Consider the following 15,455-nt stretch of genomic DNA (forward strand, 5'->3'; position numbering starts at 1 on the left):
CGATCCCAGGACCCTGAGATCATGACCCGAGCTGAAGGCAGCGGCTTAACCCACCGAGCCACCCAGGCGCCCCTAGTATGTGACTCTTGATCTCAGAGTTATAAGTTGGAGCCCCATGTTGGGTGTAGGGATTACTTAAAAATAAAATCTTTAATATTCATGAAAGTACCTTCAAACAATGCCAAGTACTATTTATGAGTATATATGTAGTAAAAATATAAAACAGTAGATGTAAAGGTTAAACACAGATTTCATGAGTGTGGTTACTTTTCAAGAAACAGGATCAGGGAAAGGGTCTAGATAAATTTCTGGGTGTGAACATAACATTTAGAATATATTAAGAACTATTTAAACCCAAAATATTATTTGTTAGATCTGGATGATGTGTACTATGGATAATGGTGTACTTTTTGGTGGTTTGGAAATTTTTGTATTAGGAAAAAAAATCAAAAGGAAAAATAAAATTAGTATTAAAGAAAATAAAGAAACAGACATGGTACATACTGTAAAACTGAGTAAGAGTCCTGGAAGAACAACTTCAGTAGCTCTCACAGAAGTAGAGGAAAATACAAAAACAATGAAATAGAATATACTGATTTTGGAGACTGTGGGTTCATAATATTACTGTCATTTCTGAAACAGATAAGACAAAGGAATGAAAACAGTTATCAAAGCATAAGTATTGTTTTCGTATTCTGAAAGAATACCAAACTCTTTACATTGAAAGGATTCACTGAGTGTCAAATATATAGTAAAAAGAGAACGAGGTCAAGCCTCTGCCTTGGGCTTAGGTCATGATCTCAGGGTCCTGGGATCCAGCCCCGCATGGGGCTCTCTGCTCAACAGGAAGCCTGCTTCCCCCTCTCTGCCTGCCTCTCTGCCTATTTGTGATTTCTCTCTCTGGCAAATAAATAAATAAAATTTAAAAAAAAAAAGAGAGAGAGAGAGGGAAAGAACAGTACTTAGATACCTGCTAATAAATTGTTTGGATTAAAAAGAAAAAAGAAAATTAAATCTATAAACATTTGTATTATTCCACCATTCCCTGGTTGGTGAAAAGGAACTAAAATCAAGCTTTGCTTCTCATGCTCATTATGAGCTATGCTAACAGTTTTGACACAAAAATGAAGATTCCACGATAAAGGAGAAGCAAGGAAACACGAGTTGGGTTTTTTTTAGCATATTTTTAAAAATTAACATATAACGTATTATTTGCTTCAGGGGTAGAGGTCTGTGAATCATCAGTCTTATGCAACTCACAGCACTCACCATAGCACATACCTTCCCCAATGTCCATAACCCAGCCACCCTATCCCTCCCCTCCCCCAACCCCCAGCAATCCTTAGTTTGTTTCCTGAGACTAAGAGTCTCTTATGGTTTGTCTCCCTCCCTGGTCCCATCTTGTTTTATTTTTTTCCCTCCCTACCCTCCTCAGCCCCCTGCCCTGCCTCTCTAATTCCTCATATCAGACAGATCATATGATAATTGTCTTTCTCTGATTGGCTTATTTCACATAGCATAATACTCTCTAGTTCCATCCACGTTGTTGCAAACGGCAAGATTTCAAAACATGAGTTTTAAACTAGAAGCAGCAGTTCATTTGACAGAGTAAGAATTGACTTGATTCCGTTTATTACCTAAATGGTAAAAAAAATTAAAAATCACATATTTTTACATTCTCTTGGTTATTTGACAAACATATTCATATAATTTGAATTAATTATTTATATATTATTTTTTTCCTATCTCCTTAAGGGTCAGGAATCATATAATAAATTTCCTTAGTATCTCCCTACTATGGGGGGTGAGGTAGCATTTTGGAGAGGATGGTTCTTTTACCAGGAAAGCTATTTTGCATAATGCAGAACATTTAGTTCCGCTGGCCATTGGACTTAAAGCATAACAAAGACCCCTCGGTCATTGTGACAACCAAAACAAAACAAACAAACAAAATACAGGCCTACATTGGAAATATTGTGGTGGGTTCCAGACCACAGCAATAAACTGAACATCACAATAAAGTGAGTCAAATGAATTTCTTGATTTTCCAGTGCATATAAAAGTTATGTTTATGTGATATTATAGTCTATTATATGTACAAGCATTACATCTAAAAAATAATGTTCATACCATAATTTAAATATATTTTATTGCTAAAATATACTGATCCTCCTCTGAGCTTTTGATGAATCATCTTTTTGCTGATGGAGGGTCTTGCCTTGGTGTTGATGTCTGCTGACTGATCAGGGTGGTGGTTGCTGAAGGTTGGATGACTGTGGCAATTTCTTAAAATAAGACAACAATGAAGTTGACCTCATCAGTTAACTTCCTTTCAAGGATAATTTCTCTGTAGCACATGATGCTGTTTGATAGCATTTTAATCCACAGTAGAATTCTTTCAAAAATGTGATCAATCCTCTCAAACCCTGCCACTCCTTATCAGCTAAGTTTATGTAATGTTCTAAATCTTTTGTTGTCATTTCAATAATCTTCACAGTGTCTTCATCAGGAGCAGATCTATCTTAAGAAACCACTTTCTTTGCTCACCTGTAAAAAGCAATTCCTCATCTGTGTATGTTTTATCATGTGATTATAGCAGTTTAGTCACATCTTCAGACTCTACTTCTAATTCTAGTTCTCTTAGATTTTCGCCACATTTGCCGTTACTTCTTCCACTGAGGTCTTGAACTACTCAAAGTTGTCCATGAGAGTTGGAATGTTCCAAACTCTTGTTCATTTCAATATTTTGACCTCTTCCCATGAATCATGAATGTTCTTAATGGCATCTCAAATGGTGAATCCTTCCAGAAGATTTTCAATTTACTTTGTCCAAATCCATCAGAGAAATCACTGTTTATGACAGGCACAGCCATAGAAAATATATTTCTTAAATAATAAGACTTGAAAGTCAAAATGACTCTTGCATTTATGGGCTACAGAATGGATTATGTGTTAATAGGCATGAAAGCAGCATTAATCTCTTTGTTCATCTCCACCAGAAGTCTTGGGTCACCAGGTGTATTGTCAATGAGCATGGAATTTTTTTTCTGAGCAGTAGCTCTCAACAGTGGGCTTAAAATATTCAGTAAACCATATTGTAAACAGATGTGCCATCATCCAGATTAGTTGTTCCTTTTATAGAGTACAAGCAGAAGTAGGTTTAGCGTAATTCTTAGGGGCCATAGGATTTTTTGATTGGTCAATGAGCATTGGCTTCACCTTTGTTACCAGTTGCATTAATTCCCAACAAGAGAGTCAGCCTGTGCTTTGAAACTTTGAGGCTAGGCATTAACTTCTCTCTAGCTATGAAGGTCCTAGATGGCATCATTTTCCTGTATAAGACTGAGTTGTCTATGTTGAAAATCTGTTGTTTACTGTAACCACTTTCATTAATTATTTTGGCTAGTTCTTCTGGATAACTTGATGCAGCTTTTCTGTCCGTACTTGCTTTGTCTTGCACTTTTATGTTACAGAGATGGCTTCTTTACTTAAACCTCATGAATCAACCTCTGCTAGTTTCCAGCTTTTCTTCTACAGTGTCCTCACCTCTCTCAGCCTTCATTGAATTGGAGAGAGTTAGGTCCTTGTTCTGTATTAGGCTTTGACTTAAGGGAACGTTGTATGGTTTGATCTTCTATCCAGACCACTAAAACTTTCTCTATATCAGCAATAAGGGTGTTTGGTTTTCTTATCATTCATGTGTTCACTGGAGTAGCACTTTTAATTCCCTTTAAGAAATTTTCCTTTGCATTCACAACTTGGCTAATTGACATAAGTGGCATAGGTTTTAGCCTATCTAGCCTCTGGGCGCACCTTCCTCACTAAGCTTAAATATTTCTAGCTTTTGATTAAAAGTGGGAGATTTGTGACTCTTCTTTTCACTTGATCACATAGAGGCCATTTTAGGGTTATTAACTGGCCTAATTTCAGTATTGTGTCACAGAGAATAGGGAGGCCCAAGGAAAGGGCAGAGAAATAGGGAACTGCTGGTCACTGGAGCTATCAGGACACACACAACATTTGTTAATTAAGTTCGCTGTCTTACATAGTTGTAGTTTGTGGCAACCCAAAGCAATTACAATAGTAAAAGCAAAGATCACTATTCAAAGTTCACCATAATGACCATAATAATAATAAAAAAGTTTGAAATATTGTGAGGATTATCAAAATGTGATACACAGACATAAAGTGAACAAATGCTATTGGAAAAATGGTGCTGATCAACTTGCTTGATGCAAGTTTGATACCACAAACCTTCAATTTGTCAAAAACTCAGTATCTGGGAAGCTCAATGAAGCAAGGTATGTCTGTATCACTTCCACACATTTTCAATTGACCCTTTTGGACAAGTGGTCCTGTCTAAATTAGGAACTGCTTTTCATCTACTGATTTGTACTCAGGATGTCGCTCAGTGTGTACCAATCAAAATACGAAGGGTAGCTGTCTAAATCTTTTTAATAATGCAAATTATTGCAGTAATTCCCATCTTTTACCTAGTTTTTTTTTTTTTTTTTTTTTTTTTTTATCATGCCTCTTCATCACCCTCATATATTTTTTTAAAAAGAGACTTTAGGGGCACCTGGGTGGCTCAGTGGGTTAAAGCCTCTGCCTTCAACCAGGTCGAGGTCCCAGGGTCCTGGGATCGAGCCCCACATCAGTCTCTCTGCTCAGCGGGGAGTCTGCTTCTCCCTCTCTCTCTCTGTCTGCCTCTCTGCCTACTTGTGATCTCTCTCTCTGTCAAATAAATAAATAAATAAAATCTTTAAAAAAGAGAGAGACTTTATTTAGAAGAGTAGTTTTAGGTTCACTGCAAAATCGAATGGAAAGTACAGAGAGTGTTCTCATATAGCCCTTGCCCAGATGTGCCGCCTCCACTGACAAAATTAAGTTGATGACCTTTCCCTCTATTCCTAGTTTGCTGAGAGTTTTCATCATAAATAGGTATTGGATTTTTTCACGTGCTTTTTCTGCAGCTATTGATTTAATCATGTGACTTTTCTTTTTAACCTTGATGTGTGATAGATTACATTAATTGATTTTCAGATATAGAACCAGCTTTGACCACCTGGAATACATTGCCCTATACATTTTTTCCGCAAAGGCTATAGATAGGACTTGGGATTTTTCAGTCTTAGCAATTCTATGTTCAAAGCTCCTTGAAAGGATTCTATTTTTATGTATTGGGATGCCCCCCCCTTTTTAAGGTTTATTTATTTATTTATTTATTTGAGAAAGACAGGGAGCATGAGTGAGCATGAGCAGAGGGACGGGTAGAGGGAGAAGCAGACTCCCTGCCGAGCAGGGAGCCTGACATGGGGCTGGATCCCAGGATCACAGGATCATGTGTGACCTGAGTGGAATGCAGATGCTTAAATGACTGAGCAACCCAGGTGCCCCTATGCATTGTTTTAACTTAAATATTTCATACATAAAATGAAGAGATGAAATTATTAAAACTAAAGTTCTTCTTAGTGCTCTATTTCTATGATTCATGTCTAGAATATTTAGGGTGTTATTGCCAAAAAAGCCCAACATTTTAAAATTTTTATTGTGGGGGCGCCTGGGTATCTTAGTCGGTTGAGCATCCAACTCTTGATTTCAGTTCAAGTCATGATCTCAGGGTTGTAAGATCGAGCCCCACATCAGGCTCTGCACTCGGCATGGAGCCTGCTTCTCCTTCTTCCTCTGCTCCCCACCTGCAGCTCTCTATCTCTCTCTGTCTTCTCTCTCTCAAGTAAATAAGTAAAATCTTTTAAAAAAATTTTTATTGTGAAATATTTCAAACACAGACAAATATTGAAGACCAAGATTTAGCAGGTAGTACAATTTGTCATAGTTGCATTTGATTTACTTTAAAAAATGTATGTGTGAATGCATTAGGTTAGTTAAAACTCCACTCCTTAATTATATTTCCTTTCCTCCTTACCACAATTGATCACTCTCCTGAAGTTTGTATAAATCTTTTTTTAATTATACCTACATTTTTAGTGCATATCATATGCATCCATAAACAACCTACATTATTATTTTGAGTTATTTTACTTCATATGAATGATTTCATACTGCATAATGTCACCGTCCTCTCACATCCTTATGTTGCTGGTCACAAGAATCCTCACCCTCCTCTCACATCCTTGAAAATTACCCATATCAAGTTACTTTGTTCCTAAATTTTCTTCATCAGAAATTTCTTTTTGAGATAAAGCATTGCATTTCTTAAAAGTCACCCTTTAAAAATTAATTAGCTTTTGAGAGCTGTCTTAGGTACAAAGGAAAATGACTTAGAAATACAGAGAGTTCTCGGGGCGCCTGGGTGGCTCAGTGGGTTGGGGCCTCTGTTTTCGGCTCTGGTCGTGATCCCGGGGTCCTGGGATCGAGCCCCGCGTCGGGCTCTCTGCTCAGCGGGGAGCCTGCTTGCTCCTCCTCTCTCTCTGCCTGCCTCTCTGCCTACTTGTGATCTATCTCTGTCAAGTAAATAAATGAAATCTTAAAAAAAAAAAAAAAAGAAATACAGAGAGTTCCCAAATATCCCCATCCCTACCCAGGCAGAGCTGCCCTACTATCGATATCCTGCACCTCTGTGATGCATTGAGAGAACTGATGAACCTGCAAATACCCATCATCATCACTTAGAGTCCACAGTTTACTCATAGGTTCATTCTTGGTATCATACATTCTATGGACAAATATATAATGACATTATCCACCATTATAGTATCATACAGAAGAGTTGTATTGCCCTAAAAATTCTCTGCTTTGCGTGGTCACCTCTCCCTTCCCCCAGCTCCTGGCAGCCACTGATCTTTTTATTATCTCCATAGTTTTGCTTTTTCCAGAATGTCATATTTGGGATCATGCAATGTATAGCTTTTTCAGACTGGATTCTTTCACTTTCTGGTCTCCTCCAGAGTCTTTCCATGTCTTTGTTTATCCATTCTTCAGTTGAGGGACATTTGGGTTAAAAATAGTTTGGGTGACTACAAATAAAGTCACTCTAAGCATTTAGATAAACGTTTTTTTGTGAACATAGTTTTTATTACATATAGGTCAGTACCTAGGAGTGGGATTATGTAGTTAAATGTTAAACAGACTTACAAGAAACTGTCAAACTGTTTCCACAGTGGCTGTACCATTTTGCATTTTCATCAGAGTTGTTTTCCCTCCTATGACAGTATCCTTGGCAATACTTGGTATTGTCAAGGGTTTATTGTTTTATTTTGAACTTTTGGTCATTGTAATAGATGTGTAGTACTGTTTTATTATGGTTTTAATTTGCATATTTTAATATGAAATTCACATTTTTCATGTGAAAATCTATTTGTAAAATGCCTTTTTATTTTTATGTAGGGGAAAGGAAATAGATGTAAAGATTGGTGGATCAATCTTGTCCTTGGCATGCTTCTAAGAAAAGCTGGCCAGCAGAGTTTTGCACATTAAAGGGCCCTGGGTGTCCAGGGAGAGGGCATACTTTGCCTGTTTGACCTTATTACAAAGGACTAGTCTTTGTTTAAACAACAACAAAAACACCCCATAACTGGAGTCTCTCATTTCAGATATTTAATGCCATAATTAGCTGGTATTTATTTTATCACATTTTACTTTGTTTTTATGTAAGAAATACTGCTTGAATGACTCTTTAAGATTTTGTAGTACAAGTCAGTTTTTGCTAGTACTCTTGAAGTACTGGTCAGAGGAGGTTAGGAAATTTGAATCCTTTTAAAGCTTTTAATGAACAAATGTTTGGTCATATGTATGGGTCATATGTATTGATGGGTCATATTGTATTCTGTTGGTAGAGCACATAGTCTTAATGTCAAGTTCCTTTTTGTAGACACCATACTTTATCTTTGTAGAATATTATTCCTGTTTTACTTTAAATAAACAAGATTCCTTTTAAAATTGAACATGTACACAGATGTGCATAGCAGTTTTATTTCTGATAGCCAAGACCTAGAAACTACCCAGATGACCTTTTTTTTTTTTTAAAGATTTTTTATTTATTTATTTGACAGAGAGAGAGATCACAAGTAGGCAGAGAGGCAGGCAGAGAGAGAGGAAGGGAAGCAGGCTTCCTGCCGAGCAGCGAGCCCGATGCGGGACTCAATCCCAGGACTCTGGGATCATGACCTGAGCCGAAGGTAGCGGCTTAACCCACTGAGCCACCCAGGCGCCCCCAGATGACCTTTTTAAAGGGTGTAAAGTTAGACTCTAGTCCATCCATACTATGGAATACTACTTTCTAAAAAGTAATAAACTATTGATATATGCAACAACTGGGATGAACCTCAAGGAAAATTTGCTCAGTGAAAAAAAGCCAATCTCAAAAGGATGTGCATTGCAGGATTCTATTTATATAACAGTTGAGAAATAGCATAATTATCAAACTGGAGAACACATTAGTGGTTGCTGTATTTTAGGAATGGAGACAAACAGATGGTGATTATAAATCATTAACATGAGGGAGTCTTGTGATAGTACAGTTGAGTATCTTGATTTTGATTTATTTTATTACTATTATTTTTAAAGATTTTATTTATTCATTTGTCAAAGAGAGAGAGAGCCCAAGCAAAGGGAGCACCAGGCAGAAGGGGAGGGAAAAGCAGGTTCTCTGCTGAGTGGGGAGCCTGATGCAGAACTCGATCCCAGGACCCTGGGATCATGACCTGAGCCAAAGGCAGAGGCTTTAACCCACTGAGCCACCCAGGCGCCCCGGGACCTAACAGATTTTAAGCATAATCAGTTCTGTCTTTTTATGATGATACCTCTGTCAGCAGTTTGGATGAGACAATTTCTTTCTTTCTTTTTTTTTTTTTTTTTTTAAAGATTTTATTTATTTATTTGTCAGAGTGAGCACAGGCAGACAGAGTGGCAGGCGGAGGCAGATGGAGAAGCAGGCTCCCACTGAGCAAGGAGCCCGATCGCTGGGATCATGACCTGAGCCGAAGGCAGCGGCTCAACCAACTGAGCCACCCAGGCATCCCTGGATGAGACAATTTCTAGTTTAATGTGGTTACATTAAATTAGAATTGTTTTAGTGCTTATTATAAGCAAATATCACCTGTTTAAAATGAGGAGAACAATTTTAAAAGATATTTTATTTATTTATTTGAGAGAGAGGGAATGAGTGGTGGGGGAGGCAGAGGTGGGGCAGAGGGAGAAAAGAAGACTCTGCTGAGTGAGGAGCCTTTCTCACAGCTTTATCTTATGACCCTGAGATCATGACCTGAGCCAAAATCAGGAGTTGGAAGCTTAATAACTGAGCCACCCAGGCGTGCCAAGGAGAACAATTTTTTTAAAGACCCATGTCTAATTACTGCTGTACCTGGTTAAGAATAACCCTTAAAAGACGTTAACCATAATGACCATACTTTGATCAAAATTTGTCTAGCTGTTGACCAATTTAGAATACCTATGTAAATGATCAGGTCGATGTACATGATCTGTGACAGTATAATGCTAGGCTATACTATTTCTTATTGTAATCTTTGCTTCATCCCTATTTTTTTTTTTAAAAGATTTTATTTATTTATTTGACAGAGATCACAAGTAGGCAGAGAAGCAGGCAGAGAGAGAGGAGGAAGCAGGCTCCCTGCGGAGCAGAGAGCCCGATGCGGGGCTCAATCCCAGGACCCTGGGATCATGACCTGAGCCGAAGGCAGAGGCTTTAACCCCCTGAGCCACCCAGGCACCCCTCATCCCTATTTTTCCTACATTATTTATGAAAAATCCCTAGCTTTATACACAGATACTGCTGATACTGATCTCAACAAATAGCATTTAAAAAAAAAAAGATTTTATTTATTTATTTGTCAGAGAGAGAGAAAGAGCATAAGCAGTGGGAGCGGGAAGCAGAGGGAGAAGCAGGCTCTCTGCAGATCAAGGAGCCCTATGCAGGACTCTATCCCAGGTCCCCGGGATCATGACCCGAGCCGAAGGCAGATGGTTAGCTAACTGAGCCACCCAGGCATCCCTCAACAAATAGCTTTTTTTTTTTTTTTAAAGATTTTATTTATTTATGACAGAGAGAGATAGCAAGAGAGAGAACATAAGCACGAGGGAGCTGAAGAGGGAGAAGCAGGCTCCCCGCTGAGCAGGGATCCTGATATGGGGCTTGATCCCAGGACAATGAGATCATGACCTGAGCCGAAGGCAGACACTTAACGACTGAGCCACTTAGGCACCCCAACAAATAGCATTTTTAAAAAGATATTTATTTATATATTCTTTTAATTTTATTTATTTATTTAATTTAAATTCAATTAATGAACATATAATGTATTATTAGTTTCAGAGGTAGAGCTCAGTGATTCATCAGTTTTATATAATACTCAGTGCTCATTATATCATGTGTCCTCCTTCGTGTCAATCACAGTTACCCATTCTTCCAGCAACCCTCAGTTTCAACAAATAGCATTTTAAAAGCTGCAAATACTGTTTTATAAAATTTTTCTTTGTTTTGACAAGGGCTGTTTAGTTATAATTCTTGCTGGTATACCTTTATATTGCATAAAAATTTCCTGAATCATAATTTGAAAGAGTTACTGTTAAAATAGCACATTATAATTGGTCTATATTAATGCCACTGTCACGAAATAATTCCTAAAAAATAGGCTGATGTTATTTTTTTTAAAGATTTTATTTATTTATTTGAAAGAGATCACAAGTAGGCAGAGAGGCAGGCAGAGAGGGGGTGGGGGACGCAGACTCCCCACTGAACAGAGAGCCCAATGTGGGGCTCAGTCCCAGGACCCTGAGATCGTGACCTGAGCCAAAGGCAGAGGCTCAACCCACTGAGCCACCCAGGCACCCCAGGCTGATGTTATTTTAAGAAAAAAATTATTTAGTGAAAACTCAGGGGTATTAAAGCTATGATTAATTTCCCTCTAATTTGTACCTTTATTGTTTTGACATTCATTTCAGCTTAGTTAGTAGGGGTGGGGTAGGAAGAGGGATACCTAGGGGAGGTTGGATTTGTTTGTTTTTTGTCTTTTTCTATAAGGAGAACTTTAGGTTTCAGTCATCAAATTATTTAATAATGGCACTAAAAGGGGCACCTGGGTGGCTCAGTGGGTTAAAGCCTCTGCCTTCGGCTCAGGTCATGATCCCAGGGTCCTGGGATCAAGCCCCACCTCAGGCTCTCTGCTGAGCAGAGAGCCTGCTTCCCTTCCTCTCTCTCTGCCTGCCTCTCTGACTAATTGTGATCTCTGTCTGTCAAATAAATAAATAAAATCTTAAAAAAAAATAATGGCACTAAAAAATTTACACATGTTCAGGCCGTTAGCTACTTTTCAATTATAAAATAGGATATCTAAGAAGAGCAAAAAATTTTGTTCTAACATCTTTTTCTTCACAGAAGCACACCTTTTTTTTATATTTAAAGTAAATAAAGCAGTTTTATTTATGATTTCTTTACTTCCAGGTACAGTTAAATCTGTATTCATTAACTCAATATTTAACACAAAATTCTAGTAAAAATAGATAATAGGTGAGGAGGGGGAAAATAGGATATCTTGGTTATGGAAAACTAGAGTTATTGAGTTCATAAATTCTGACCTTTCTAACAAGACAAAAATGGAAATCGAGTGGATTGTGTAACTTTAATATGTGGTATTGAAGGTAAGGAGCGCTTAACCCGAGTCAAAAAAAGGTTGGGGTGCCTGGCTGACTCAGTTGGAAGAACATGTGACTTTTGATCTTGGGTTTGTGAGTTTGAGCCCCATGCTGGATGTAGAGATGACTAAAAAAATAATAAAAATTTTAAGAAAATAGGATGGGACAGGAAAAAGAAATTATGCCTTATAGATATGCTTTTTTTATATCTCTATTACAGAGTTTTTGTTTGTAGTTTGAATCATTTAAGTATGAATCTTTATGTTGTGTCTGCTTTGTATGTAGAAATATATTTGATTTTAATCTTTATAATCACTTGGTAAAGTTTGCAAATTAGGATAATCTGAGGAAATACTGGTATTAAATGTGTAAAATGATCTAGTAAATATAATTAAATTTATCATTAAATGAATTTGAATATGTGGTTACATGTTGCAGAAATATAGTTGAATCAAAATTAGGCCGATGTCCTAGAATTAGTATTTATAAATAGGCTATAGTGTATTTTTTTTTGGCTATTTAGTTGTTATTAGTAGTATCTTATATAAGACTTCCTGAAGTGGTTTTAAATGTGGAAATCAAGTTACATTTATATTTTAGTAATTACTCTCTTTGAGTACTGAATTCAGTAATAGCTGTCTGTCTCCAAATGGACGATATAAGATGCTTGAAGGGTAGAACTCTATATTACGTAATTATGAATACCCTATTTGCCTAGGCCAGTACTTTGAAGGTGCTTTCTCTTGTAATAAATATGGCAGGTCACTGTGTCTAAATGGACTTAGGTATATAGTTCTTGGCTCTTTTCATTTCTTCCCCAGAGTTTGGTCCTTAGTTCTATAGGTTCAGAAACATTTTCATAGGTCATCTCCAGTGCTAAGGTGTTAGTGAATTAAGCCATACTAGATAGGATATACACCCAAAATTAATAAATAAATCAAAAGCCCAAGAGGCCATATATATATGTATTAGACTGTTATTCTGGTTAGTCAAACCTTAGTAAAGTCTCTTTAAGAAACCAAATAAGGATCAGTTGTAGCTTTTGATAACCTTTTACTTCTTTGTTTTTCTCAGCAATGTTAATAAATATTTGTTAGCTGATAAATTATGTGGCAAATATTCTATTGAAATTAGCTAAATCAGATTATGTGTATGGAAAAAGATTAACTAGAATTGAAAGTACATTGTGTTGTCCCTTCAGCATAACGTGTGATTGAGCATTTCTGTTTCTGGCTTTTATATTGATATTTTTAATAACAAAGTCATTTTTTTTGCCAACGAATATTCTTAGTTTTAAAAACAAATTTAGTAAGGTATATTTTATATACCATGAAATTCACTCATTTTAGGTGACTGATTTTTTTTTTTTTTAAATAAATTTACGGAGGTGTGCTGCCATTACCACAGTCTAATTTTAGAACATTTCCATCTGCCCAAAAAGAAATTATGTACCCACTGGTTGTGATTCTCCTCATCTGTAGTTTACCATGCCCAATGATGTATGTTTAGCTTTCTATAACTGACTGTAAAGTATTATAAAAGTGAATACTGCAGAATTTTCCAAAATTATTCAACCCTCTAGGTTTGTTAATTTGTTTTGAAGTTTTGATAATTTAAAGCATGGACATTGAAAATGATGGTTCTTTATTCAGATACCTAAATTATTTAATGGGAGAGTAGTGAGAATAGTTTGTGTAAAAAAGGATTGCTTTGGGGAAATCAGTTTTCAAGCTTCTTATTTGGAGTGGACAAATTAATGAACAGAAAGGAATTATTGAATAAATATAAATTACAAATGTATTTAGGTCTTGTTAAGGACTTAGTAGGGAAATTTATAGTCCCTTTCAAAAAGACTAAGATTTTGTATAATAATGTGTTACCAGGCTTTTCATGAAATTAAATTTGTCATTCTTTTATTTATTTTAGCTTCTCAGAACCAAGAACGTCTATGTGCATTTAAAGATCCGTATCAGCAAGACCTTGGGATAGGGGAGAGTCGAATCTCTCATGAAAATGGAACAATATTATGCTCAAAAGGTAGCACTTGCTATGGCCTTTGGGAGAAATCAAAAGGGGACATAAATCTCGTAAAACAAGGCAAGTAACACTTTTCTTACCTGAAAAAACTTTGTGTTTCATAAAATTGAAGGTATCTTTTATCTAAAAAGGACCCGGAGGTAGATTAAACCTTTTCCAGGAAAACAGTAAGTTTCAAAATACATATCCATGTATATATTCACCCATTAGCCCCAAATTTGTAGAGGGTAATAGGTTTTTAGCTTATTTTAATAACATTTTTCTTATTACAGTGTTAATATATCTTCATTCTACAAAGTTTAGAAAATATAGAGAACTATGAGAAAAACAAATGTCTACAGTTCCATACATTTTTTTTTAAGATTTTACTTATTTATTTGACACAGAGAGACAGCAAGAGAGGGAACACAAGCAGGGGGGATGGGAGAGGGAGAAGCAGGCTTCCTACTGAGCAGGGAGTCTGATGTGGGGCTCGATTCCAGGACCCTGAGATCATGACCTGAGCCAAAGGCTGATGCTTAACGACTGAGCCCCCCAGGTGCCCCTACAATTCCATACTCTTACAAATTATTTTACATTTTAGTTTATTCCCTGCAAGTATATTTTTTATGGACCTCTATGTTTATATGTATGTGGCCTTATTTTTCAAAATTAGGATGATACTGTATGTATAAACAATTTCATACCCAATATTTCTTATCTTATATTATGAACATTTTCCTATGTCTTTTTTTTTTTTTAAAGATTTTATTTATTTATTTGACAGAGATCACAAGTAGGCAGAGAGGCAGGCAGAGAGAGAGAGGAGGAAGCAGGCTTCCTGCCGAGCAGAGAGCCCGATGCGGGGCTCGATCCCAGGACCCTGAGACCATGACCTGAGCCGAAGGCAGAGGCTTTAACCCACTGAGCCACCCAGGCGCCCCATTTTCCTATGTCTTAAATATACTTTGAAAACATTTTTTAGCTCTGTACAATATTTCGTTGTATGCATGTATTGTTTATATGCAGTTTACTCACACATTACTCTGTCATTGGCCAGTGTATTGTGTTCTGGTTTTACTGTGATACATAATGCTTCAGTGGACATCTTTGAACTTAAATCCTTCATTGTATCTGATTATTTCCCTGGAATAGATTGCAGAAGGTAGTATTATTAGATAATAAAGCATAAATATTTTAAAGACTCTTTATGAAAATTGCCATGTGGCTTTCTATAAATGCTATATACATTTACATCCTTCCCAACAGTATATGGGAATATTACTGAAATCTTGTTATGATAATATATTATTTTTTTAAACTTAGAACAGTTTAATAGATACAAACAAAAATGAAATCTTACTGTTGCTTTAATAGTAATTCTTAGATTAATGATGAGGTTAAACATTTACTGGTGGCTTTTCTCCCCATGAAGTGCATGTTAAAACTCCGCCATTTTTTTTGTTGTTGTTGCTGTTATTTAAAAAATGTAGGGGTGCCTGGGTGGTTCAGTGGGTTAAGTCTCTGCCTTCAGCTCGGGTCATGATCTCAGGGATCATGCGTGGGATCGAGCCCCGCGTCGGGCTCTCTGCTCGGAAGGGAGCCTGCTTCCCCCTCTCTCTGCCTGCCTCTCTGCCTACTCGTGATCTCTCTCTCTGTGTCAAATAAATAAATAAAATCTTTAAAAAAAATTTTTTAAATGTGTATTTCCCATTCATTTGTAGGAGTGGTTTATAACTCATATGTATTATGTACTTACTGTGTCACATTGATTGCAATTATTTCTTTGTTGTTTTCCTTTTAACCTTATTTATTGTATTAACCCTAAC

At 36.7% G+C, this 15,455-nt stretch overlaps 1 protein-coding gene across 1 annotated transcript in view; it reads left to right on the forward strand.

Annotated features, from left to right (window-relative positions):
• Positions 1–15,455, forward strand: part of LOC111141287 (bone morphogenetic protein receptor type 2) — a 212,454-nt gene that overhangs the window by 98,402 nt on the left and 98,597 nt on the right. The window contains exon 3 of the mRNA XM_022493741.1: positions 13,537–13,707. Within this exon, the coding sequence (XP_022349449.1) occupies positions 13,537–13,707 (171 nt within the window). The remainder of the gene's footprint in view (positions 1–13,536; positions 13,708–15,455) is intronic.

The sequence above is a fragment of the Enhydra lutris genome, unplaced genomic scaffold (genome assembly GCF_002288905.1).
Source record: "Enhydra lutris kenyoni isolate GAN:26980312 unplaced genomic scaffold, ASM228890v2 scaffoldscaffold1, whole genome shotgun sequence".
Lineage (NCBI taxonomy): Eukaryota > Metazoa > Chordata > Mammalia > Carnivora > Mustelidae > Enhydra > Enhydra lutris.